Raw genomic sequence first — 26,730 nt, 5'->3', positions numbered from 1 at the left:
GAGTCGGGTAAAGTGAGGTTTGTTACTAATTATCATTCACACTTCCCGCGTATGCGTAAGATTCTTGATAAATCTTGGCACATATTGAAGGCTGATCCGGTCTTGTCGAGTCTCCTGCCGGATAGGGCTGCTGTCGCGGCCAGAAGATCAAGGAATTTGCGTGACAAGTTGGTTCAAAGCCACTATGTGGGTGAGCCAATGGTCACTTTCTTAGATCAAATGGCTGGTCGTTGTGGTAGCACTCCGTGTGGTCGCTGCATCGCTTGCCCAAACATTGATCGCACCGAAGTTTTTGTTACCCAAAATGGATCTCGGGAGTTTAAAATAAAAAAACATATTACATGTACCAGCAAAAATGTAATATACTATGCTGTCTGCCCATGTAATATGATTTACGTGGGTATGACTACCAGACAGCTAAAGGTTAGAGTGCGGGAACATGTTTTGGGCATAGAGGCAGCAGCGACCGCAGAAGATATAACATCATTAAAGACCATTCCCCGCCATTTTCGGAGATATCATGGCTGCGATGGCAGCCTTCTTAGGGTGAGGGGCATCGACATGGTTGAGACAGGGATTCGTGGGGGTGGGATCTCTAAGAAGTTGGCCCAACTTGAGTCCAGATGGATATGGACAATTGGATCAGTCCATCCATCTGGACTCAATGAAAACATCAGTTATGCCCCATTCCTATGAACACTGCTCTGTAGGTAAACATCACCTATGAATTGTGATATCACTATTTTAATTATTCTTTTAATGTTTTATTTTATTACTTTAGTGTTGGGATCTATAAGGATGGATAAAGTGAACCATATATCTATGGACATCATATATAATCCAGCCCATTGTGGGTGAATAATCGTTGCCAAGAAATGAAGAAGTTAGCAAGGATCATGATGTTTATTATATATATCCTTAGATTAATAATGATATGCAATGATTATTGTTTATGGTGAAATAAGTTTTGCATTTTATAAAAAATATACATGATATTGTCCCCATAGATGGTTGCTGATCCTATATATAATTGGTATGTATGTGTATATTAATGGGTGATAAAAAATATGCTTTTCGTATGTGTACAACATGTGTGTGCTCTGTGTAGCTGTGGGTCGGTGCCAAACGGCCCTGTACACGCCTGTCCCCTTGTCAACGCTGCCCTGTCTGCATGTGGCGTCTCTACATGGTGGGGTAGGCCCGCCCCGGCCACTCCCACTGTGTGACGCCAGTGCGGACCGGTGTTGTGGTTGCCTTGAGACGGAGCGCGTCATTTCCGGGCCGCGGGCATGACTTCCGGTAACGCCACTTTTGCGGCGTCCGGGCACACTATTTAAGGACGCTGGTTTATATACCGGCCAGGCCCCTTGAAAAAGGCAGGTCCGAAACGCGCGTCGGGGCGGACGCGCTATCCAGGCACCGGAGTACCTCTCGACCACCACTGCCGGTAATGATCATTGTAGTATGGACGTTGATTCTGTATATGTAGCGGCTATTGCTGATAATAATCATTATGGTGTGGATGTTGTTTTCTGTATATAGAGGCTATTGCCGGTGATAATCATTATAGTGTGGATGTTTAGCGGCCACTTGCTGGCGGTATTATAGAAAACATTATGGGTTATTAGCCAGTATAAGTGGCTGCATTTAGGTACCACACCATATAGATTTACTACTATAAGTGATAACGTCTATTATGTATAACGGCTTTTTCCTTGGCGGTGGAGGCATAATATAAGAGATATCTATAATATGAGTTCTCTAAATCAGTTGTAGGATATAATATTGTATTGTCCACTTTGAGGTTGATGTACTATTTTCAGTAAAATTGCCATTTTTTGGATAGCCATATAATTGGAGTTGTACAGTTTATATCTCCAGGTGCTGGATATGTGCGTCTTTTTAGATGTGTAATCACAAAATACATATGTGTATGTTTACTTCCCCTTATTCCCTTAATTGGTGATATGTAGCATTTTTATCTATGGTTCCAAATAATAAAGTCTTTTTTTATATTAGTAATAAAAGCCTTTTAATCATCTTTTTTTCTTTGGCTAGGTAATCTATACAAGTGTACGCTGCAACTAAAATTCCATGTTGATTGATTTATGCAGATATTTTCGCCTTGAAATACTTTTTTTTGTAGCTGAATGGATACCTTAATTTCAGTGTGAACATTCCCCAATTCTGTTGTAATGCCATCCATCTGCCAAGAGGACAAACAGTAATACCTGACCTTAGGACCTGCTGTGATTGCTACTTCTGGGTTGCTGGACCTTGTGGTGTCCGATGTGGGTTTACATATCGTCTCACCTGGCACTGGAGTAGTATGGGTTCCCTTCCTCTTCAAATCGCTTGATTATTGGACCTTTAAGAGCAGCTTCTTCCTCCTCTGAAAACTAATATGACACAATGTGATGAAAAACTGAACTTTATGCTAAATAGCATCAAACAAAATAACAGAAGGGACAAAAAAAAAAAAAGCTTAACAACTCCCAGTCAGCCCTCCCAGCACCTCTCTTAATAAATACATGCAATCTGTATAAAATCAGAGATCTGCATCATCTCTGTTGTGCCATTATTCCTCTGGAAATGTGCTGAATAAACTGACAATGGCGTGCTAGCATCAGTGTGGTGTCTAGACACTGAGCAGACTGGAAAATGTCAGGCAGTGCAAGGACACGTCATGCAAGGTCTGAAGAGCCGATGCCCCTGAATTATTATTTTATGGGGACTGAAAGCATTTACAAAATCAGACATGTCAGGAGAGACAACGCATGAGCTTTAAATTACATTTGTGCAATAAACATTATTACATTACAGAAATTACTGTACTGAAGTAAACTATGTTTCACCAAGATAAAAGAAACAGAAGAAAGCAGTATTTTCCACCACCTTCCTGTACATCTTCATTCCTAGTGGAGCTGAGCCATCTGCATGTTCTAGTGATGGTGACACTTCTACAGGGTTCTCTGCATGTTCTAGGGATGGTGGCACTTCTACAGAGTTCTCTGCACGTTGTAGGGATGGTGGCACTTCTACAGGGTTTTATGCACGTTCTAGGGATGGTGGCACTTCTACAGAGTTCTCTGCACGTTCTAGGGATGGTGGCACTTCTACAGAGTTCTCTGCACGTTCTAGGGATGGTGGCACTTCTACAGAGTTCTCTGCACGTTCTAGGGATGGTGGCACTTCTACAGAGTTCTCTGCACGTTCTAGGGATGGTGGCACTTCTACAGAGTTCTCTGCACGTTCTAGGGATGGTGGCACTTCTACAGAGTTCTCTGCACGTTCTAGGGATGGTGGCACTTCTACAGAGTTCTCTGCACGTTCTAGGGATGGTGGCACTTCTACAGGGTTTTATGCACGTTCTAGGATGGTGGCACTTCTACAGGGTTCTCTGCACGTTCTAGGGATGGTGGCACTTCTACAGGGTTCTCTACACGTTCTAGGGATGGTGGCACTTCTACAGGGTTCTCTGCACGTTCTAGGGATGGTGGCACTTCTACAGGGTTCTCTGCACGTTCTAGGGATGGTGGCACTTCTACAGGGTTTTATGCACGTTCTAGGATGGTGGCACTTCTACAGAGTTCTCTGCACGTTCTAGGATGGTGGCACTTCTACAGGGTTTTATGCACGTTCTAGGATGGTGGCACTTCTACAGGGTTCTCTGCACGTTCTAGGGATGGTGGCACTTCTACAGGGTTCTCTGCACGTTCTAGGGATGGTGGCACTTCTACAGGGTTCTCTGCACGTTCTAGGGATGGTGGCACTTCTACAGGGTTCTCTGCACGTTCTAGGGATGGTGGCACTTCTACAGGGTTCTCTGCACGTTCTAGGGATGGTGGCACTTCTACAGGGTTTTATGCACGTTCTAGGGATGGTGGCACTTCTACAGAGTTCTCTGCACGTTCTAGGATGGTGGCACTTCTACAGGGTTTTATGCACGTTCTAGGGATGGTGGCACTTCTACAGGGTTTTATGCACGTTCTAGGATGGTGGCACTTCTACAGGGTTCTCTGCACGTTCTAGGGATGGTGGCACTTCTACAGGGTTCTCTGCACGTTCTAGGGATGGTGGCACTTCTACAGGGTTCTCTGCACGTTCTAGGGATGGTGGCACTTCTACAGGGTTCTCTGCACGTTCTAGGGATGGTGGCACTTCTACAGAGTTCTCTGCACGTTCTAGGGATGGTGGCACTTCTACAGGGTTCTCTACACGTTCTAGGGATGGTGGCACTTCTACAGGGTTCTCTACACGTTCTAGGGATGGTGGCACTTCTACAGGGTTCTCTGCACGTTCTAGGGATGGTGGCACTTCTACAGAGTTCTCTGCACGTTCTAGGGATGGTGCCACTTCTACAGGGTTTTCTGCACGTTCTAGGGATGGTGGCACTTCTACAGGGTTTTCTGCACGTTCTCCTACACAGGGCTAAACATTCATTTAAAGAGATTTGGTTGCAGCATCCATCACTTCATATACACATATTACAGGGGGCCTGGCACCAAATTTCAGAAAAAACATCAAATAGATCTAAATGATCAAATATCTAAATAATATGGCTATATAATCCTGCCTAATATTTGCCCCTCCCCAACACAAGACATCTCTGTCCACAGTCTCTAAGTGGTGCAATCCTGGTGTCGGCAGTAAGGGGGTCATCACCTCCACCCCTTGCAATAAGATCACGTGGTGGCAAAAAGCAGCCATGGCAGCATGGGGTTTGATGGTCAACGTCTACGCCATCTAGTACTTGTATGAAACCCAACCTCAGTATTGCAGTGTATAGTATAAGCAATCAAACAGATTCAAGGTCCATAAGGTAACTAAAGGCCCCGTTTCACATAGCAAGATCGCAGAAACTTCACAGATTTTGTGACGCAACAGCGACCGCGCCAGTGATCTCGCTACGTGTGACAGATAGCGGCAACCGGCCCCCCGCTGCGATCTCACTGATTGTGCTCAAATGTCCTGGGCCATTTTTTGATAACTGGTGTCCCGCTGGCCAGCGCGCATCGCTGTGTTTGACGCCGACGAGCGACCTCGTTGGCGATGCAGAACTCAGGGACGCAGACGGGAGTCGTCAGAAAAGCTGCTGTGTGACAAGGTCCCAACAACCGCCGAGGTCGTTACACGGATCGCCATATCATTTCTGCGTCGGTGAGTAGATCTGCCTGTTTGACAGCGTACTAGCGACCATTTAGCGATCCTTACCAGGTCGTATCGTTGTCGGGATCGCTGGAGCATCACCATGTGTAATGGTACCTTAAGAAACACGGTGAAACGCTTTTTTAAAATACATATATAAAAAATAAAAAAAAAAGAAAAGAAAAAGCTAATGGCATATTCGGCACGGCCGAGCAAATATAAATCCTATCAATCAAAATATAAAAAATTGTTCATCCTGAAAGTAAATGCCATAAATAAAAGTGAAAAATCAGAAAAATTGTTGCTTTTCGATCACTGCACCTCATCCCAAAAATATCAGATCATTGTATGTACAATGGTACCAATAAAAAAAACTAGAATTCACAGTGCATAATACAAGGCCCACACAGCTTTACTGGCATCATGAAATTGTGACGCAAATGCGGTTTTAATTTTTATTCCATAAATTAAAAAGATAAAAATTTGGTATTGCCTAAAATGTGCTTAGCCAGGTCATTTTTACAGCACAGTTAGCGTCGTAAAAACACAATAAATGTGGTCAAATTGCTTTTATTCCACATTCACTGCTCTTGGAATTTTTCCCATATTTTAATAAATTACGTGGTAAAATGTATTGTCATTTAAAACTACAATTTTTCCTGTGAAAAACAAGCCCTCTTTCAGCTATTTGGATGGAAAAATGAAAAATGTATGCCTCTTGGAAAAAGGAAGAAAAAATAAAAATGCAAAAAAAAAAAAAATTCGACCATGCTGTTAAGGTGTTAAATTTATAATTTTTTTTTTTATAACAGAATTACAAAGTAATTCTGGTATGGGTCTACGAAGTAAGTACTCCAATTGTAACAAGACTAAAAGATCCCTTAGTAATGTACACCGCTTGTATTCTGGTGACAGATCTGCTTTAAGTGAAGAGCTTTCATAATCAAGAAAAAAAAAAAAATAAAGAAGCTTGCCCCGCGGTTGTGTTCTGTATAGCATCAATTACAATTATCATATCAATCAACCATGGAGACATTTGTACATTATTTATCACCTTAAATAATTAAATTCGTGCACACAATGACATTACTGCCACAGATTGACTAACCAGGGTGAGATTTGATGATAAATTTTAATAAGGTGACAAGAATTTCAGATATAGATAAGACAATAATGGCAATGTTCACATGCTGGAAAATATTTATATCAAAGGAGAACTTCTGCATGATCTTATCTTCAAGAGTTTAAGGTTACCTCTAATGTATCCAGATGAGCACAGCAATAGCATTAGAAGGGGCTGTAATTTGGGGTTAAAAATAATTTTTGCAATTGCGTTTCCTTACAAATGTTGCACCGTTTGGCTTTTACAGGGCTCTTTGTTTCCCTGCACACTGAACTTTAATGTTTTCTGTGGCCAAAAGTTTATGCACTGATGGCGGTTCTGGTGCCCCATTTATGTACTGATAGTGGTATCGGTGTTGTATTCCTGTGCTGATTGTGGGTCTGATGCTGTATTCATGAACTGATGGTGGTTATGGTGCTGCATTGTTGGAATGATGCATTTATAGACTACAGGTGCTGTATTCATATGCTGTCTGTGACTATGGTGCTGCATTCATGTACTGATGGCAGTGCTGGTGCCCCATTTATGTACTGATCGTGGTATCGGTGCTGAATTCCTGTATTGATGGTGATTCAGGTGCTGTATTCCTGCATTGATTGTGGGTCTGATGCTGTATTCATGAACTGATGGTGGTTATGGTGCTGCATTGATGGAATGATGCATTTATAGACTACAGGTGCTGTATTCATATGCTGTCTGACTATGGTGATGCATTCATGTGCTGATGGTGGTTCTAGTGCTGTATTCAATGTAGTGATAGTGGATCTGATGTTCCATAATTGTCATGCCATTTTTCAATGACAACACCAGGCTGCACGTTGCTGATGCTACTGGTAGCCTGATTGGCCTAAACGTGTTACCATGGCCTGTAGCACCTCAGACTTGATCTCAAAACAAGCACACACATTACATTCCTGCAGGCCCTAGTAGCTTTCTTAAGCAACACATGCTACTCATAGTAGCATGAGAAACATGTGACCTGGCGTTGTTTTGAAAAATGGCTCCTGGGATGTTATTAGTTGGCAATTGTAAAGGGGGCCGTCAGCAGCGGATTTTGATGATGTGCGGGCCCAAGTGTTCAGAGTGCCAGAACATTCATGAATCATTACTAACCTCATTCATAGCATGCCAAGGCATGTGTGTCGCACTTAATTGATATTAAATAAATCAAGATGTTTTTAAAATGCTGGTTTCAGTTTTTTCATCATTTGCATAACATTAACCTGTCTATCCATTCTGTCATTTCCATAATTCCCCAACTTTCCTTCTTAGTGTTGCAATTTCATTGTTGCGTATATAATATATTGCTCTAAAGCACTTGTACTATCTGTAATTTACTGCTCTGTAACGACCTAAACTTCTCTCTTCCTGTGCTGCACATAATGTACTGCTCTTCACCTGTCTGCATTGTATTCTCAATATGTGCTACATGTACTGTTTTCTATCTGTTCATGTAATTTACTGCATTTTACATGTGTATATATAATTGTAATATAGTGCACTGTATCTGTACTTAGGGCATTCTACCAAGTTTTACCTGTACCACACACAGTACATGTAAAAAGGAATATAGTATGTTTACCACCTGTGCTAAGTGTATAGTACTGCTACGTTCATGTACTACATGTGCCGCCTTGGAATACACCAGTGTTTTATGTACACTACAGCTTTCTACAATTCTGAAACTTATGTAAAGTTGCATTTACACGGAAAGATTACTATGAACATGTGTTTTTCAGACTGCGCATTTCACAATAATCTATCAGTGGAAACAAGCTGCCAATCACCCAATGTGTAATCAGGTCTCTTAAGGTCTTAAGGGGGTTTTACACATAGCGATATCGCTAGCAATATCGCTATAACGTCACCGATTTTGTGACATTATAGCGATATTGCTAGCGATATCGCTATGTGTGATACTTACCTCCGATCGCTCCCCCGCTTTCTGTCGCTGATCGCGCGAGATCGGCCGGCTCCATTTCTCGTCGGGCGCTTCCTGCTGGGCTTCCTGTGGCGCCAACGAGCAACGTGTGGTTGCGGGTGGTAGGACGTCAGGATCGCCGCGTCTGACAGGTAAGTATCGTCCGCTGCGTCGCTGCTGCATCGCTGTGAGATCTGCCTGTGTGGCAGCTCACTAGTAATCATTTAGCGATGCACCAGCGATCCTGACCGGGTCGTATTGTTGTCGGGATCGCTGGTGCATCGCTAAATGTAAAAGGGCCTTTAATGTCGAGAAAAATGGCAGTCTATACTCACCGAGTGATAAATTACATACTGCTCAGTGCGCATTATTTACAGCGGTCTGGCTGTGTAAAAAGGCTATTAAACGACCGTCGATCTGCAAATGTTTACCAATTGGCGGTGGTCAAGTGCTGCTGGTGAGTCCATGTAATCAGACCCTACAGACTTGTTTTGTTTGAATTATTCATCATCATCTAATCCTTCTTAACCCTTTCGCGCCTGAGCCTGTTTTTGCCTTCGTGACCAGGCCAATTTTTTCAATTCTGACCAGTGTCACTTTATGAGGCCATAACTCTAGAACGCTTCAACGGATCCTGCTGATTCTGACATTGTTTTCTCATGACATATTGTACTTCAGGATAGTGGTAAAATTTCTTAGATATGAACTGCGCTGATATGTTAAAAAAAAAAAAAATCGAAATTTGGCAAAAATTTTGAAAATTTTGCAATTTTCAAACTTTTAATTTTTATGCCCTTAAATCAGAGAGTGATATCGCACAAAATAGTTAATAAATAACATTTCCCACATGTCTACTTTACATCTGCACAATTTTGGAAACATAATTTTTTTTTTTTTTGGAAGTTATAAGGGTTAAAAGTTGACCAGCGATTTCTCATTTTTACAACAAAATTTACAACACCATTTTTTTTAGGGACCACCTCACATTTGAAGTGAGTTTGGGGGGTCAATATGACAGAAAATACCCAAAAGTGACACCATTCTAAAAACTGCACCTCTCAATGTACTCAAAACCACATTCAAGAAGTTTATTAACCCTTCAGGTGCTACACATGAATGAATGGAATGTGGAAGGAAAAAATAAACATTTTTTCATTTAAACTTTTTTCAATTTTTTCATTTAAAATTTTTTCATTTAAACTTTTTTTCACAAACATTTTACTTCAGAACCATTTTTTTTATTTTCACAAGTGTAAAAACAGAAAATGAACCACAAAATTTTTTGTGCAATTTCTCCCAAATACGCTGATACCCCGTATGTGGGGCTAAACCACTGTTTGAGCACACGGCAGAGCTCAGAAAGGAAGGAGTGCCGTTTGACTTTTTCAATGCAGAATTGGCTGGAATTGAGATAGGACGCCATGTCGCATTTGGAGAGCCCCTAATGTGCCTAAACAGTGGAAACCCCCACAAGTGACCCCATTTTGGAAACTAGACCCCTTAAAGAACTTATCTAGATGTGTCGTGAGCACTTTGAACCCCCAAGTGCTTCACAGAAGTTTATAACGTAGAGCCATGAAAATAAAAAATCATTTTTGTTCCACAAACATGATCTTTTAGCCCCCAATTTTGTATTTTCACAAGGGTAACAGGAGAAATTGGACCCCAAAAGTTGTTGTCCAATTTGTCCTGAGTACACTGGTACCCCATATTGGGAAGAAAACTACTGTTTGGGCACACGGTGGGGATCGGAAGGGAAGTAGTGACGTTTTGGAATGCAGACTTTGATAGAATGGTCTGCGGGTGTCATGTCGCGTTTGCAGAGCCCCTGATGTGCCTAAACAGTGGAAATCCTCCACAAGTGACCCCTTTTTGGAAACTAGACCCCCCCAAGGAACTTATCTAGATGTGTGGTGAGCACTTTGAACCCCCAAGTGTTTCACTAAAGTTTATAATGTAGAACCGTGAAAATAAAAAAATCATTTTTTTTCCACAAAAATGATCTTTTAGCTCCCAATTTTTATTTTCACAAGGGTAACAGGAGAAATTGGACCCTAAGAGTTGTTGTCCAATTTGTTCTGAGTACGCTGGTACCCCACATGTGGGGGGGACCACTGTTTGGGCACACGGTGGGGCTCGGAAGGGAAGTAGTGACGTTCTGGAATGCAGACTTTGATGGAATGGTCTGCGGGCATCATATTGCATTTACAGAGCCCCTGATGTACCTAAACAGTGGAAACCCCCAATTCGAATTCCAGCCCTAACCCTAGACACAGCCCTAACCCTAGACACAGCCCTAACCCTAGACACAGCCCTAACCCTAGACACAGCCCTAACCCTAGACACAGCCCTAACCCTAGACACAGCCCTAACCCTAGACACAGCCCTAACCCTAGACACAGCCCTAACCCTAGACACAGCCCTAACCCTAGACACAGCCCTAACCCTAGACACAGCCCTAACCCTAGACACAGCCCTAACCCTAGACACAGCCCTAACCCTAGACACAGCCCTAACCCTAGACACAGCCCTAACCCTAGACACAGCCCTAACCCTAGACACAGCCCTAACCCTAGACACAGCCCTAACCCTAGACACAGCCCTAACCCTAGACACAGCCCTAACCCTAGACACAGCCCTAACCCTAGACACAGCCCTAACCCTAGACACAGCCCTAACCCTAGACACAGCCCTAACCCTAGACACAGCCCTAACCCTAGACACAGCCCTAACCCTAGACACAGCCCTAACCCTAGACACAGCCCTAACCCTAGACACAGCCCTAACCCTAGACACAGCCCTAACCCTAGACACAGCCCTAACCCTAGACACAGCCCTAACCCTAGACACAGCCCTAACCCTAGACACAGCCCTAACCCTAGACACAGCCCTAACCCTAGACACAGCCCTAACCCTAGACACAGCCCTAACCCTAGACACAGCCCTAACCCTAGACACAGCCCTAACCCTAGACACAGCCCTAACCCTAGACACAGCCCTAACCCTAGACACAGCCCTAACCCTAGACACAGCCCTAACCCTAGACACAGCCCTAACCCTAGACACAGCCCTAACCCTAGACACAGCCCTAACCCTAGACACAGCCCTAACCCTAGACACAGCCCTAACCCTAGACACAGCCCTAACCCTAGACACAGCCCTAACCCTAGACACAGCCCTAACCCTAGACACAGCCCTAACCCTAGACACAGCCCTAACCCTAGACACAGCCCTAACCCTAGACACAGCCCTAACCCTAGACACAGCCCTAACCCTAGACACAGCCCTAACCCTAGACACAGCCCTAACCCTAGACACAGCCCTAACCCTAGACACAGCCCTAACCCTAGACACAGCCCTAACCCTAGACACAGCCCTAACCCTAGACACAGCCCTAACCCTAGACACAGCCCTAACCCTAGACACAGCCCTAACCCTAGACACAGCCCTAACCCTAGACACAGCCCTAACCCTAGACACAGCCCTAACCCTAGACACAGCCCTAACCCTAGACACAGCCCTAACCCTAGACACAGCCCTAACCCTAGACACAGCCCTAACCCTAGACACAGCCCTAACCCTAGACACAGCCCTAACCCTAGACACAGCCCTAACCCTAGACACAGCCCTAACCCTAGACACAGCCCTAACCCTAGACACAGCCCTAACCCTAGACACAGCCCTAACCCTAGACACAGCCCTAACCCTAGACATAGCCCTAACCCTAGACATAGCCCTAACCCTAGACATAGCCCTAACCCTAGACATAGCCCTAACCCTAGACATAGCCCTAACCCTAGACATAGCCCTAACCCTAGACATAGCCCTAGCCTGCCTACCTGCTTTTTTTTTCCTTTACTTTTTTTTTTATTTTTGTGTTTTTTATTTTTTGTATTTTTGACTCATAGTAACGCCACTTCTCCTCTGATCTCACACTGGCAGATGATCAGAGGAGAAGCAGCGTTACTATGTGACAAGATCGCTGCCCGGCACATAGTAATGCCACTTCTCCTCTGATCTCACACTGACAGATGATCAGAGGAGAAGCAGCGTTACTGTGTGACAAGATCTCTGCCTGACACAGCTGTGCCAGGCAGCGATCAGCTGTGCCAGGCAGCGATCTAGTCACACAGTAATGCTGCTTCACCTCTGATCATCTGTCAGTGTTAGATCAGAGAAGCCGCGTTATAATGAGGGAGATCGCCGGGAAACAAGCAGCTTTCCCAGCGAGCTCTCTCATTGGCTGCTGTGACGCGACGTCATCAGGACCTGAACCAATCAGGTCTCGATGACGTCGGGGGTCCCAGCATGCATTGTGCACCGGGATCCCCGCGTTATAAGGTATGAGGGGGTCCCGGGGGGCACAAAACCGCCGACAGTAGATAAACGTCGGCGCTGCACAAAGCCCAGCAAGCGCCAACGTTTATCTACTGTGGGCGGTCGGGAAGAGGTTAAGTGATTTTTTCTTATTCTTGTTTGACATTTGGAGGCTTCGCAATCATTTTCCAACTAAGGCTGTTTACCCACGTTGCAGATTGTATGCATTTTTCGCTGCGAAAACACATACAGAACGCACCCCATGCATTCCTGCACATGCTGTGTTTTTTTCCGAGGTGGAAAAAAACGCAGCATGCTTATTCTTTTTGCGGAATCGCGGCAATTCCGCACCCATAGGAATGCATTGATCCGCTTACTTTCCGCATGTGGATATGCGGATGGGTACCCAGGGTCTGGAGAAGAGGAGACTCTCCTTCATGCCCTGGGTACCATATCACTGTAAAAAAAAAAAAAAAAAAAAAAACGGCTTATACTCACCTTCCGGCGTCCCGCGCAGCCTTACCGATGCTCCCACCAACTCCTTTTCCCAGTAATGCCTTGCGCGAGACCGCTACGTCATCAGAGGTCTCGCAAGGCGTCGATGGGAACGGGAGCATCACGATTATCGGGAACGCTGCGCGGGACGCCAGAAGGTGAGAATATCAGGATTTTTTTTTTTTTTTTTTTTACATTCTATCTTTTACTATTGACGCCCATAGGCGGCCTCAATAGTAAACAGTTGGTCACACTCGTCAAACACTATGTTTGACGAGTGTGACCAACCTGTCAATCACATTCCAAGTGAAGCTTCAACTCGTTTGGAATGCGCTTGAATTCCGCACGCGAAAAACGCATGTGAATTCGCATGCGTTTTTTCCCATGGCGGGAGTTGCTGAAATTTCCGCAGCATCTCTGCAACGTGGGTACATAGACTAACAGTCTCAATTTACATTTTTTTTTTAATTACACAGGTAGCTCAGAAACCAATACGACTAATATTGTTACTGTACATGCGCAATTAGTCAGTTAACGATACTGTGTATTATTAACACTTGTTAAAGGGATCCCATCAGCAGGATTGTGCAAAGTAACCTACAGTGTTAGGTCGGTGCCGTTATACTGATTAAAATTATACCTTGTTTGATGAAATCCGTCTTGTGGTTGTTGTTTAATCTTTATTTTCAGTTTTGAGTTAAATGACATGCTTGTGCTCGGGGACGGCCTGTGGGGGGGTCTTCATGTGGTGCTCTGATCACGGATGCATAATGCAGCCTGCTGACAGGCCACTGATCCCTCAGTGACCTGCCTTCTAGTTTACATAATGAATACAACTTGCAGTAACCACCGATCCACCAAACCGCTGCACGACCAGCTCTGCCCTCGCCTACTGTATCCTCACCCATCCCGTTGTAGATTGTGAGCCCTCGCGGGCAGGGTCCTCTCTCATCCTGTACCAGTCGTGACTTGTATTGTTTAAGATTACTGTACTTGCATGTATTCTCCCATTGATGCGGTGAAGTAGTCCTGTGCCCTTATCAGAGAAACACCCCCAAAACATAATGTTTCCACCTCCATGCTTGACAGTGGGGACAGGGTTCTTTGGGTCATAGGCAGCATTTCTCTAATTTCAAACACGACAAATTGAGTTAATGCCAAAGAGCTCAATTTTTGTCTCATCTGACCACAGCACCTTCTCCCAATCACTCACAGAATCATCCAGGTGTTCATTGGGACTGCACATGTGCCTTCTTGAGCAGCGGGACCTTGCGGGCACTGCAGGATTTTAAACCTTTACGGCGTAATGTGTTACCAATGGTTTTCTTGGTGACTGTGGTCCCAACTATCTTGAGATCATTAACAAGTTCCCCCCGTGCAGTTTTAGGCTGCTCTCACATTCCTCATGATCAAGGATACCCTACGAGGTGAGATTTTGCATGGTGCCCCAGATCGATGTCGATTGACAGTCATTTTTAATTTCTTGCATTTTCTTCCTATTGCACCAACAGTTGTCTCCTTCTCACCCAGTGTCTCACTTATGGTTTTGTAGACCATTCCAGCTTTGTGCAGGTATATGAACTTATCCATGACATCGTTATGAAGCTCTTTGGTCTTGCCCATGTTGTAGAGGTTAGAGTCTGACTGATTAATGGAGTCTGTGGACAGGAGTCTTTTATAAAGGTGACTATGTAAGACATCTGTCTTTAATGCAGGTAATGGTTGGTAGGGGATCAAATACTTATTTCACGCTGCAAATGCTAATAAATGTATATAATTTATAAAATGTAATTTTATGGATTTTATTTGTGATATTCTATCTCTCAATGTTAAAATTAACCTTTAACCCCTTCCTGACATGAGACGTACTATCCCGTCCATGGGACCCGGGCCCCTATGCCCATGGACGGGATAGTACGTCTAGCGCGATCAGCGGCGCCCACGTGGTGAGCGCCGCTGATCGCGGCCGGGTGTCAGCTGATTATCACAGCTGACACCCGGCACAATGTGTCAGGGGCGGTCACGGACCGCCCCCGACACGTTAACCCCTTGCACACCGCGATCAAACATGATCGCGGTGTACCGGGGGTTAAAGGGAAGCATCGGCAGGGAGGGGGCTCCCTCCGTGCTTCCCTGAGCCCCCCACGGCAGCGCAATGTGCAGCGCTGCTGCGGGGGACTCCTTTCCTCCAGGCCCCCGGATCCAAGATGGCGACGGGGGCCTTCGGGGGCCTGAGGAAGCTGGCTTCCTCAGTGCCTGCAAAGCGCAGGCATGAGGAAGCCTTCTGCAGTGCCTGTGTCAGATCGCTGATCTGTCACAGTGATCTGTGATGTGACAGATCAGCGATCTGTCACAGGACAGTGATGTCCCACCTGGGACTATTTAATAAAGTAAAAAAAAAAATAAAAAAAAGTGTTAAAATAATAAAAAAAAAAATAAAAAAAAAAAATAAAAAAATCGCCAAATAAATTAGAAAAAAAAAAAAAAAAAATATTCCCCCAATAAATCCATTTTTTGGAAATAATAAAAAAAAAAAACAATAAAAGTACACATATTAGGTATCGCCGCGTCCGTAATGACCCGCCCTATAAAACTGTCCCATTAGTTAACCCCTCTAGCGAACCCCTTAAAAAATAAAAAACGAAGCAAAAAATAATTTATTATCATACCGCCAAACAAAAAGTGTAATAACGCGCGATCAAAAAGACGCATATAAATATCCATGGTACCGCTGAAAACGTCATCTTGTCCCGCAAAAAACGAGCCGCCACACAGCATCATCAGCGAAAAAATAAAAAAGTTATAGCTCACAGAATAAAGCGATGCAAAAATAATTATTTTTTATATAAAATAGTTTTCATTGCATAAAACAGACAAAAACATAAAAAAATGACATAAATGAGGTATCGCTGTAACCGTACTGACCCGAAGAATAAAACCGCTTTATCAATTTTACCGCACGCGGAACGGTGTAAACGCACCCCCCCCAAAAGAAATTCATGAAACGCTGGTTTTTGTTGATTCTGTGTCCCAAAAATAGGAATAAAAAGCGATCAAAAAATGTCACGTGCCCGAAAATGGTACCAATAAAAATGTCAACTCGTCCCGCAAAAAATAAGACCTCACATGACTCGGTGGGTCAAAATACGGAAAAATTATAGCTCTCAATATGTGGTGATGCAAAAACTATTTTTACAATAAAAAGCGTCTTTTAGCGTGCGACAGCTGCCAAATATAAAAACCGCCATAAATAGTAAATCAAACCCCCCGTCATCACCCCCTTAGTTAGGGAAAAATAATAAAATTAAAAAAAAAAGTATTTATCTCCATTTTCCCGTTAGGGTTAGGGCTAGGGTTAGGGCTAGGGCTAGGGTTAGGGTTAGGGCTAGGGCTAAGATTAGGGTTAGGGGTGTGTTGGGGTTAGGGTTGGAGTTATAATTGGGGGGTTTCCACTGTTTGGGCACATCAGGGGCTCTCCAAATGCAACATGGCGTCTGATCTCAATTCCAGCCAATTCTGAGTTGAAAAAGTCAAATGTTGCTCCTTCCCTTCCAAGCTCTGCCATGCGCCCAAACAGTGTTTTACCCCACATGTAGGGTATCAACCTACTCAGGACAAATTGCAAAACAATTTTTGGGGTCCAATTTCTCCTGTTACCCTTGGGAAAATAAAAAATTGGGGGCAAAAATATCATTTTTGTGGAAAAAAATGATTTTTTTATTTTCACGTCCGAGTGTTATAAACTTCTGTGAAGCACTTGGGGGTTCAAAGTGCTCACCACACATCTAGATAAGTTCCGTGGGGGGTCTAGTGTCCAGAATGGGGTCACTTGTGGGGAGTTTCAATAGTTTAGGTACATCAGGGGCTCTCCAAACGCACATGACACCCGCAGACCATTCCATCAAAGTCTGCATTCCAAAACGTCACTGCTTCCCTTCCGTGCCCCGACGTGTGTCCATACAGTAGTTTTCTCCCACATATGGGGTGTCAGCGTACTCAGGGCAAATTGGACAACAACTTTTGGGGGTCCAATTTCTCCTGTTACCCTTGGGAAAATGAAAAAATTGGGGACCAATTGATCATGTTTCTGGAAAAAATACGATTTTTTTATTTTCATGCCCTGGCATTATAAACTTCTGTGAAGCTCTTGGGGGTTCAAAGTGCTCACCTCACATCTAGATAAGTTCCTTAGTGGGTCTAGTTTTCAAAATGGGGTCATTTGTGGGGGGTTTCCACTGTTTAGGTACATTAGGGGCTCTCCAAAGGCAACATGACACCCGCAGACCATTCCATCAAAGTCTGCATTCCAAAACGTCACTACTTCCCTTCCGAGCCCAGACGTGTGCCCATACAGGAGTTTTCTCCCACATATGGGGTATCAGCATACTCAGGACAAATTGGACAACAACTTTTGGGGTCCAATTTCTCCTGGTACCCTTGGGAAAATAAAAAAAATGGTGACTAAAAGATCATGTTTGTGGAAAAAATACGAATTTTTTATTTTCACGCCCGGGCATTATAAACTTCTGTGAAGCACTGGGGGGGTCAAAGTGCTCACCACACATCTAGATAAGTTCCGTAGGGGGTCTAGTTTCCAAAATGGTGTCATTTGTGGGGGGTTTCCACTGTTTTGGTACATCAGGGGTTTTCCAAACGCGACATGGTGTCCGATCTCAATTCCAGCCAAAAAGTCAAATGGCGCCGCTTCCCTTCCAAGCTCTGCCATGCGCCCAAATAGTGGTTTACCCCCACATGTGGGGTATCAGCGTACTCAGGACAAATTGCACAATAACTTTTAGGGTCCTGTTACCCTTGGAAAAATAAGAATTGAGGGTGAAAAGATCATTTTTGTGGAAAAAATATGATTTTTTAATTGTATGGCTTTATGTTATAAACTTCTGTGAAGCCCATGGGGGTTCGAAGTTCTCACCACACATCTAGATAAGTTCCTTAGGGGGTCTAGTTTCCAAAATGCTGTCATTTGTGGGGGGTTTCCACTGTTTTGGTACATCAGGGGTTTTCCAAACGCGACATGGTGTCCGATCTCAATTCCAGCCAAAAAGTCAAATGGCGCCGCTTCCCTTCCAAGCTCTGCCATGCGCCCAAATAGTGGTTTTCCCCCACATGTGGGGTATCGGCGTACTCAGGACAAATTGCACAATAACTTTTAGGGTCCTGTTACCCTTGGGAAAATAAAAATTGGGGTGAAAAGATCATTTTTGTGGAAAAAATATGATTTTTTAATTGTACCGCTGTACGTTATAAACTTCTGTAAAGCCCTTGTGGGTTCAAAGTTCTCACCACATATCTAGATAAGTTCCTTGGGGGGTCTAGTTTCCAAAATGGGGTCACTTATAGGGGGTTTCCACTGTTTAGGTACATCAGGGACTCTCCAAACGTGACATGGCGTCCAATCTGAATTCCAGCCAATTTTGCATTGAAAAAGTCAAACGGCGCTCCTTCCATTCTGAGCTCTGCCATGCACCGAAACAGTGGTTCCCCCCCACATATCAGGTATCTGCGTACTCAGGACAAATTGCACAATAACTTTTGCAGTCCAATTTCTCCTGTTACCCTTGGTAAAATAAAAAAAATTGAACCTGAAGTATTTTTTTTTATGAAAAAAAGTTAAATGTTCATTTTTTTTTAAATATTCAAAAAAATTCCTGTGACGCACCTAAAGGGTTAATAAACTTCTTGAATGTGGTTTTGAGCACCTTAAGGGGTGCAGTTTTTAGAATGGTGTCACTTTTGGGTATTTTCTATCATATAGACCCCTCAAAGTGGCTTCAAATGTGATGTGGTCCTAAAAATAAAATGGTGTTGTAAAAATGAGAAATCGCTGGTCAACTTTTAACCCTTATAACTTCCTAACAAAAAAAAAAATTTTGGTTCCAAAATTGTGCTGATGTAAAGTAAACATGTGGGAAATGTTAGTTATCAAGTTTTTTGTGTGCCGTATCTCTGTGATTTAAGGGCATAAAAATTCAAAGTTGGAAAATTGCGAAATTTTCAAAATTTTTCGCCAAATTTCCGTTTTTATCACAAATAAACGCAAGTTATTTGAATGAAATTTTACCACTAACATGAAGTACAATATGTCACGAGAAAACGATGTCAGAATCACCGGGATCCATGGAAGCGTTCCAGAGTTATGACCTCATAAAGGTACAGTGGTCAGAATTGTAAAAATTGGCCCGGTCATGAACGTGCAAACCACCCTTGGGGGTGAAGGGGTTAAAATTATAGACTGTTCATGTCTTTTTCAGTGGGCAAATTTACAAAATCAGCAAGGGATCAAATACTTATTTCCCCAACTGTACATAGCGCTATGTGGCCCTTGCCAGTTACTAAAACCAATTCTCTAGCGTATCCTGAGTTTTTGCCATCTTTATACTGCATTAAGATTGAAATTGTTCCTAAAAATTCAGTCATGTAGCAGCTACAAGATGAAGAGAAGGGAGGATGTTGAGGTCAGCTTTACAGAGTGCACACCCTAATAATGATCATCTGCAGCATCCTCATCATACTGGTATTCAGACATTGTCCCCAATCCACTATGGGCCGATACTTATACTTTATTCATCAGCCTTTATACTTCAGTTAGCAATTTTTGGGGTGATGTTATGCAAAACACAGCAATTCTTTCCAGTTGTGCAGTTTACCGTGCTGTAAAAATCTCAAGTTAATATCACATTATCCTATGGTTTGGTATGAGTGCAGAGAAAAACATACATACAATTAGGTTTCCTTTTTCACAAATGCACAATTAAAACATGTTTTAAAGGTCCAGTTTAGAGAACATACAGATAGGACCAGAAATATTTGACAGTGACAAGTTTGGGTATTTTAGCTGTTTACCAAAACATATTCAAGATACAGTTATATAAACAATATGGGCTAAAAGTGCAGTCTCGCAGTTTTAATTTCAAGGTATTCACATCCTAATTGGAGCAAAGGTTTAGGATTTAAAGCTTTTTAATATGTAGCTACCTCCTTTTATAAAAGGGACCAAAAGTAATTGGACAATTATCTAAAAAATTCTTAAATGGGCTGCTCCTCTCTAATCCATCATCAATTAAGCAGGTAAACGGTCTGGAGCAAAACACCACAAAGGAGGAAACCAAGCATTTGTCAACATCCATGGCTTCCAGACTTCAGGCAGCCATTGCCTGCAAAGGATTCTCTACAAAGTATTAGAAATGAACATTTTATTTATTTTAAAGTGAATTTGTACAATTACTTTTGAGCTCCTGAAATCAGAAGGCTTTGTATAAAGATGGTTGTAATTCCTAAACGTTTCTAATAGGATATTTTTGTTCAACCCCTTTGATTAAGCCTGAAAATCTACACTTCAATTACATCTCAGTTGTTTTATATTAAACTAGATGGAGGCCCGATGAGATAGCATCAGGAGGGTGGTAATGTCACGATGAGGGCAGGCTTTGCAGCATTGACAATCTCTCCCCCCATGTGCTCACCCACCTATCCACTCGCTCTTTCCCCATATGCTGACTTCTCCCGTCTGTGCTCACTTTGACCTGTCTACCCCATGTGCTATCCCCCTTGTCTGCTGTCTCTCTCCTTCCTGTGTTCTCCCCTCATGTGCTGTCCCGTTTGAGCTGTCACCCCCTGTGAGCTTTCTCTGTCCCCCATCTGCTGTCTTCTCCTCTCATGTCATCTCTTCTTTGACCTGTGTACCCCATGTGCTCTTCCTCTGCCTGTAGACACGTCGCGCATCTGCCGCCGGGATCAGCCGAATGATTCACTGCGCCTGCGTGGAATTTGCGCAGGTGCAGTAAATCAGACCGCCACTAATTTTGTGCAGACGGATAGCGGCGGTCACATTAAAACTGTGCATGTGCTCCTCCTGTACAAAGATGGCGGCGGTCAGTGAATCATTCGGCTGATCCCGGCAGCGGCGTGTTCGCGACGGTGTTCCGCTGGTAGTATCGCGCAAGAGGCTGCGTACGGAGTATACAGTGTGTGTGGTGCATACGGCATATGGTGTGGTGTGTGGTGTGTACAGCGTGTGTGTGGTGTGTACGAAATATACAGTGTGTGGGTGTGGTGCGTACGGCGTGTACAGTGTGTGTGTGTTGCGACAGTGTTCCCCTGGTGGTACCACACAAGAGCCCGGTACAACAAGCAGTTTCCATACTGAGACACCCATCACTTGGGTGTCCCAATGTGGCGGTCGGTGAACTTCCGCCGCTTGGAATTCTGGGATCCGGACACATCTGGACGGGACAGATGTCATGACATTACAAGGTAAGTATATATTAGATTAAAAATAGTGGTATGAAGAGATCACAGAGATTTGGTCAGTCCAAACATTTCTGGATCTAACTGTATAATTTACTAACATTTACATTTTATTATATGTAATGCATTGTTTAATATATTAAATAATTAAACTTTTGAGTTGTGACTACAGCAGCGGTACCAAATATTTTTATATTTTTTGTGGGTGTGGCATACATGATACTTTACTGAAATGTATTTTAACTTAAAATTTTGTCCCACTAAGGTTCTCGAACCTTATCGTAAGAGTGATTGCATAACGCTTTGGTAAACATGGTGCTGTATTCTAAAGCATTATAGCCTTTCAGGCTAGTTACTATGCCACATCTCTAGCAGAACTCAATGACAGATTTGAGGGTCACTGTTAGACCCTCAGCAGCCATGGTGATTGTATCACAGGGGACAAAGGCAGATGGCGGGAGGGAGCATCCACTATCAAACACTGGAAGCGCCACGATCGTTAGTGAACGCAGTATTTGAAGGGTTACACTGCCGTCATCGGATGCCCCTCCAGAGCCATGAGCTGTTGACTGACTCTGGCATTACAATCGGCACTCAGCTGTGAGTACAGTGGGGAGTACACGAGATCACCCTGACAGATACGTCAGTCACGGAGTTGGATATAGCGCCCCACTTATGACGGATATATTCAACATGGGAAGTTAAGGAAGTAAGTTCACCCCTAAATAAAAAAAAACAAACAAACAAATGAGCCCTTCGATGAAACTGTGGGAGAAATCAGCGCAAAGAGGGTCTTATCTGATGGCTATTAATAGTATGTGCTCAGATTATAGTGACCTGATTAATCCTTTGACCAAGCGGGAAATGTATCGTTGCAGCAGATCCATGGGTCAGCAACTGACGGTATAAGAACCAGAGTAAAAGAAATCTGTGGATATTATCTGCGCTGCTGAATAAGACATTAATCCAGACGTCATGAACTGAAGGATGGTGGTTTATTCTGTGAGTTTCGAAGTATATAATAACTACTTCATCATGAAATTACCACATGTATTGATACTTGATAAGTATTCTATACTTCGAAACACGTAGAATAAACCACCATCCTTCAGTTCATGACGTCTGGATTAATGTCCCATTCAGCAGCGCAGATAATATCCACAGATTTCTTTTACTATGATAAAGGAGTCCTTGAGATTTCCTCTTTTGACAAATTCTTAGCAGTTCAGAAACAATCACATTATTCTGTAGAAGAGTGAAATATTAATTCACATCCATTAAATACATTAAGCTTCTTACCGATTTCCCCTCTCTTGCTTTCTGGTCTTTAGCGATTGTGGCTAATACAGTAGCAGCTTGTTCCCCTCCCATTACCGATATCCGAGCATTGGGCCACATATAAAGGAACCTTGGACTGAAATAAGACAAAAAAAAAATAAAACATGTTATCTTCATAAAGTATAATATGGAAAGTGGAGGTCAGCTGATGAGATTTCTCTCAGCCAATCAACAAATCCCCATACTGCAGACACTGGACTCTTTCCTGGGCGCTCAGACGGAATATTCAATGGGTGGTACTGCACCTAGTGCAACAAAGCCCTAATAAAGACGGTCAGATGCACAAATAACATTCACATGACGGCACCGATATGCACACGGGTACTAAATGGAGTATCATCAACATCAGATTGCTGATAGTCTCCTGGTACTACCTAGAAACATTTCATTTTCTTCTTTTTTTTACATTGAACACTGTAAAAATGCAGATATGGAATGTAAAGGGGTAATATAGTCTTATTCTGGATCATGGAGATATTACTATACACTACAATTAATGCTTCACTGGAGGAAACATCATACAGTGACCCATTTCTTGACATTTTACACCTCTGGTAGTGACATTTTGACTGCTTTTTATTCCATTATTTTTTTATGCAAAGTTACCAAAAACAACAATTCTGCCTTTTTTCCCTGATATTCACTGGTAGAGCTGAGTGGCAGGCTAGTTTTATAGTTCATGTCTTCACACTAGCTGAAGGCTTTTTGCAGGCTGTATTCTCAGCCTGGATCACAGCTCCGGGAGATATGCTGCGCTCTTTTAGGCCGGCTAAAGACGAGAGTATGCAAAATTTATCCTAGTTTCAACCGGAAATCTGTTGATTTTCAAGTGAGTGCCTGTATTTTAAAATTCCGAGTGACGTCTGTGAGCGATATTTTCATACATCTGGATATGGATAAATGTATCCATAAAAATCGGATGCCACACAGATGTTCTATGTGGGATCCGATTTTTTTACACTGATTTTTTTACTCCCGGACAGATAGAACGAGAAAAACCATTCATCTGAAAAGTCCTATTTATAAGCTCGTCAGCCTGAGGAAGCACACGATATCACAGACTAAAGTTGGAGGTGGGAGTGTGAGCTTCCGTACATCTGCATCTCTCACTTTAACCCTATTAGCAGAGAGTCTTGTCTCGCTTTGCTGAGAATCACCTGTAGCATCAATCCAGGTGGAGACATGTCCATTAATAACCAGGACTTATCTCATACTCCCTAGGCTACAGGGTTGTCAGTCTGCAAGGAAATATCAGGTACGCCCGTGGAAGTCAAAGGAATGCTGTAAGACGGTCAGTCTTCAAATTGGGAAAGGAGTTGGCCGCTTTCTTTTATTAGTGTAGTTTTCCCCACAGACTGACCAGCAATGGCTGTTGGTGGAGGAGCAGTGACCAGACCGGTCCATCAGCCTACTTTAATGAAAAGCAGCTTTCCACATGAGGTGCATTTCTATAGGAGGAGGCTGATGGAGCGGTCTGGTCACATGCTTCTCCGCAAGCAGCAGCCATAAAGAGAGTAAAGAGAGAAGTGATGGTCAAGAAAGCTGCACTAACAAGAGAAAGTGGCCACCTCTAATTATAGGATGTGCTGTACGTCAGCACAGCAAATGGTGAAAGTGTGTCAGAGATCTTGTGGGGATAGCAAGGAAGTCTGAAGGTGCTTGAATCAATAATTACATGTCAGGAGGCGGCTACTTTTTAACACGAGTGTTAGACGACTGCTGTTGGATATGGTTTGAGAATACACAAGTTCTCTTTGGTCAGTTATTACACTTTATTAACGGATCGGACACGATTCAATGTCCCACGATATACCATAGACCGTATTGTGATTTGTAATCTCTCTTTTGGGTCATTTTTTACAATATGCAATTGTTGCCTCTACAATCACTAACCTGTAAGCTCTACCACACATCCCATAGTTCCCGGCGCCATAGGAGCCTCCAATAATTACTGTAATTTTTGGTACGCTTGCACATGCAACTGCAGTCACCATCTTAGCTCCATCCTTGGCTATTCCTCCTGCTTCATACTCTCGACCAACCATGAATCCTGAAATAAATTTGTTCATCGGATATTAACTAAAGCCAGCAGTGAAAACAAAATAAAAAGTCAAAATAGTCTAGTCTAAATTCCCAAGAAAAATGTAGGTTTCGCAATGAAATTTGACTTTGTGCAGGAATGCTCCAGGATAAGCCGAAGACAATTGCCTACAGAGCTGCGTACAACCAGTATGATACATCCTCAGCCAGTCTGTGTAGAAAAGATTGAAGCCCGCACCATCAGATGTACGAGTTCTATTTCGCCATTTTTTTTTTTTTTTTTACTACAAATTCCATTCTCTGAAGAAATACGGATGTCGTAGAGGAGTGTAGTGCCCCAGTACCATACTCCATGAGCCAGAGCGGAGCGATACTAACAAGCCGCAACTATTCCCCCCTGAAGCGTTCGGGCGTTGCATTACATCTTCTATGCAACTGATGGCTATTTCCTGTTAAAAGCAAGCCTCTTTCTGGGTAGGTTTCCTGCTAAAGGGGATGTTTTTGACGAGCAAAGAATTATTTGGACATAAAATGAAAAAAAAAAAAAAAATCGGAATCAATATGGAAGGTGCAATCTCCAATGTACTTTGCATGATGGAAAGCACAATTTGCTACTGTATACCCATACGCCCTTTGTGTGGTCGAGTCCACAGCAAAGCCTGTTTTTCAATATTTGAAAGGGACACCAAGGTGAAAGAGGAGTATTCCCTATCGTTTCTTTGTTTTCAACCCAGAAAAAGGAATCTGCCCAAGAGGTCATATAATATGTATTCAGCTCTACTCAAAATACCTAACCTTCTATTGTGTGCGCCATTGGGCGTACGCCTCGAAATGTCTTATTTCCGAACAAAATAGGTCTCAGCTGCACTGGAAACAGCAATGAGCGGCTTCATGCTAATAGACTCCTTTGAAGTAGGCTCTTGAAGAGGCGGCTCAGTTACGTCAGACCCTTCTCAGGATTTGGTTCTGACTAAACTACACAACAAATCAATCTAAAGCCTACACAGGGTCAGGCCGGTCGCTTGGCATTTATGGTTATTGTTTATAACAGAGACATGACAGACATAACAGATCCATTTTAAGGCGGTTACAAGTAAGTTCTGATGGATACGATTGTCCTTCCACCAAGTTTCTGCTATTTCTGGCTGCTAGGTTAGTGCTGCAGATGGTGCCATCTTTGGTACTTAAAAAAACAAAAAGTCTAAAGGTTATGTTCACATGTTGCGGAGAGTTTCCATTGTGGATAAGGTTGCAAATCCATGATAAATCTGCATGTGTTACTTGAGGTTGTTTTGCGATTTCACACTACTGCATTCAATAAGATGAAAACTGCAATGAAAATCCACATAAGAATGAGCATGCTGCACCGCACCGTGTCACCTTTCTCTGCTTGCTACAAGGAAATAATCAAATCTCTTGTCTTTTTGGTTTTAGATAACCGAATGTTTATATTACCTGTAATGTTCTGCAAGAAAAGAAGGGGAATGTTTCTTTGACAACAGAGCTGAATAAAGTGGGTTCCCTGTAAAATAAGGGGAGATGTTATTACTCTCACATTAAATTAAAAAAGTTTAGAAAGTTGCAGGTAACATCTGAGTTTTTAATAACTGTGGTTATTAAAGGAATTAATCTCAATTCCTGATCACAATTATGGAGGCATAAAATTGTCAGCCTAGGCCTCAATGGTAATGTATCACCTTCCATATGTCATTATGATTAATTAACTTACTAGTTCATAAAAATAAAAGTATTGAGTAATGAGAAAGTTTGTTCACTTTTTTTTTTTTTTTTTAACATCAGACAAGTCCCTTATTGTCTGTAGATATTCGATAGAGAACCTGCCACTTGAAGGGTGCCCATACACATTAGGCCTCTAAAATGAGGAAATTTAAAGGAAACGCTGGCCGAGAAAGAGAGCGAGCGCGCGCGAGAGAAAGAAAGAGAGCGAGCGAGCGCGCGCGAGAGAAAGAAAGAGAGCGAGCGAGCGCGCGCGAGAGAAAGAAAGAGAGCGAGCGAGCGCGCGCGAGAGAAAGAAAGAGAGCGAGCGAGCGCGCGCGAGAGAAAGAAAGAGAGCGAGCGCGCG

General features: G+C 43.1%; 1 protein-coding gene across 1 annotated transcript in view; it reads right to left on the bottom strand.

Moving 5' to 3' along the window:
- The window catches only part of MCCC2 (methylcrotonyl-CoA carboxylase subunit 2), a 170,613-nt gene that overhangs the window by 27,086 nt on the left and 116,797 nt on the right, over nucleotides 1–26,730 (bottom strand). The window contains exons 13-16 of the mRNA XM_073584048.1: nucleotides 26,103–26,169; nucleotides 24,501–24,657; nucleotides 22,569–22,683; nucleotides 2,314–2,399 (exon numbers count right to left, since the gene is read on the bottom strand). Of these exons, the coding sequence (XP_073440149.1) occupies nucleotides 2,314–2,399; nucleotides 22,569–22,683; nucleotides 24,501–24,657; nucleotides 26,103–26,169 (425 nt within the window). The remainder of the gene's footprint in view (nucleotides 1–2,313; nucleotides 2,400–22,568; nucleotides 22,684–24,500; nucleotides 24,658–26,102; nucleotides 26,170–26,730) is intronic.

Source organism: Dendrobates tinctorius, unplaced genomic scaffold, assembly GCF_039654945.1.
Source record: "Dendrobates tinctorius isolate UK_male_01 unplaced genomic scaffold, ASM3965494v1 ptg000083l, whole genome shotgun sequence".
Taxonomy (NCBI): domain Eukaryota; kingdom Metazoa; phylum Chordata; class Amphibia; order Anura; family Dendrobatidae; genus Dendrobates; species Dendrobates tinctorius.
Note: the sequence above shows the minus strand (reverse complement) of the source record. Positions and strands in the feature narration are given on the sequence as shown.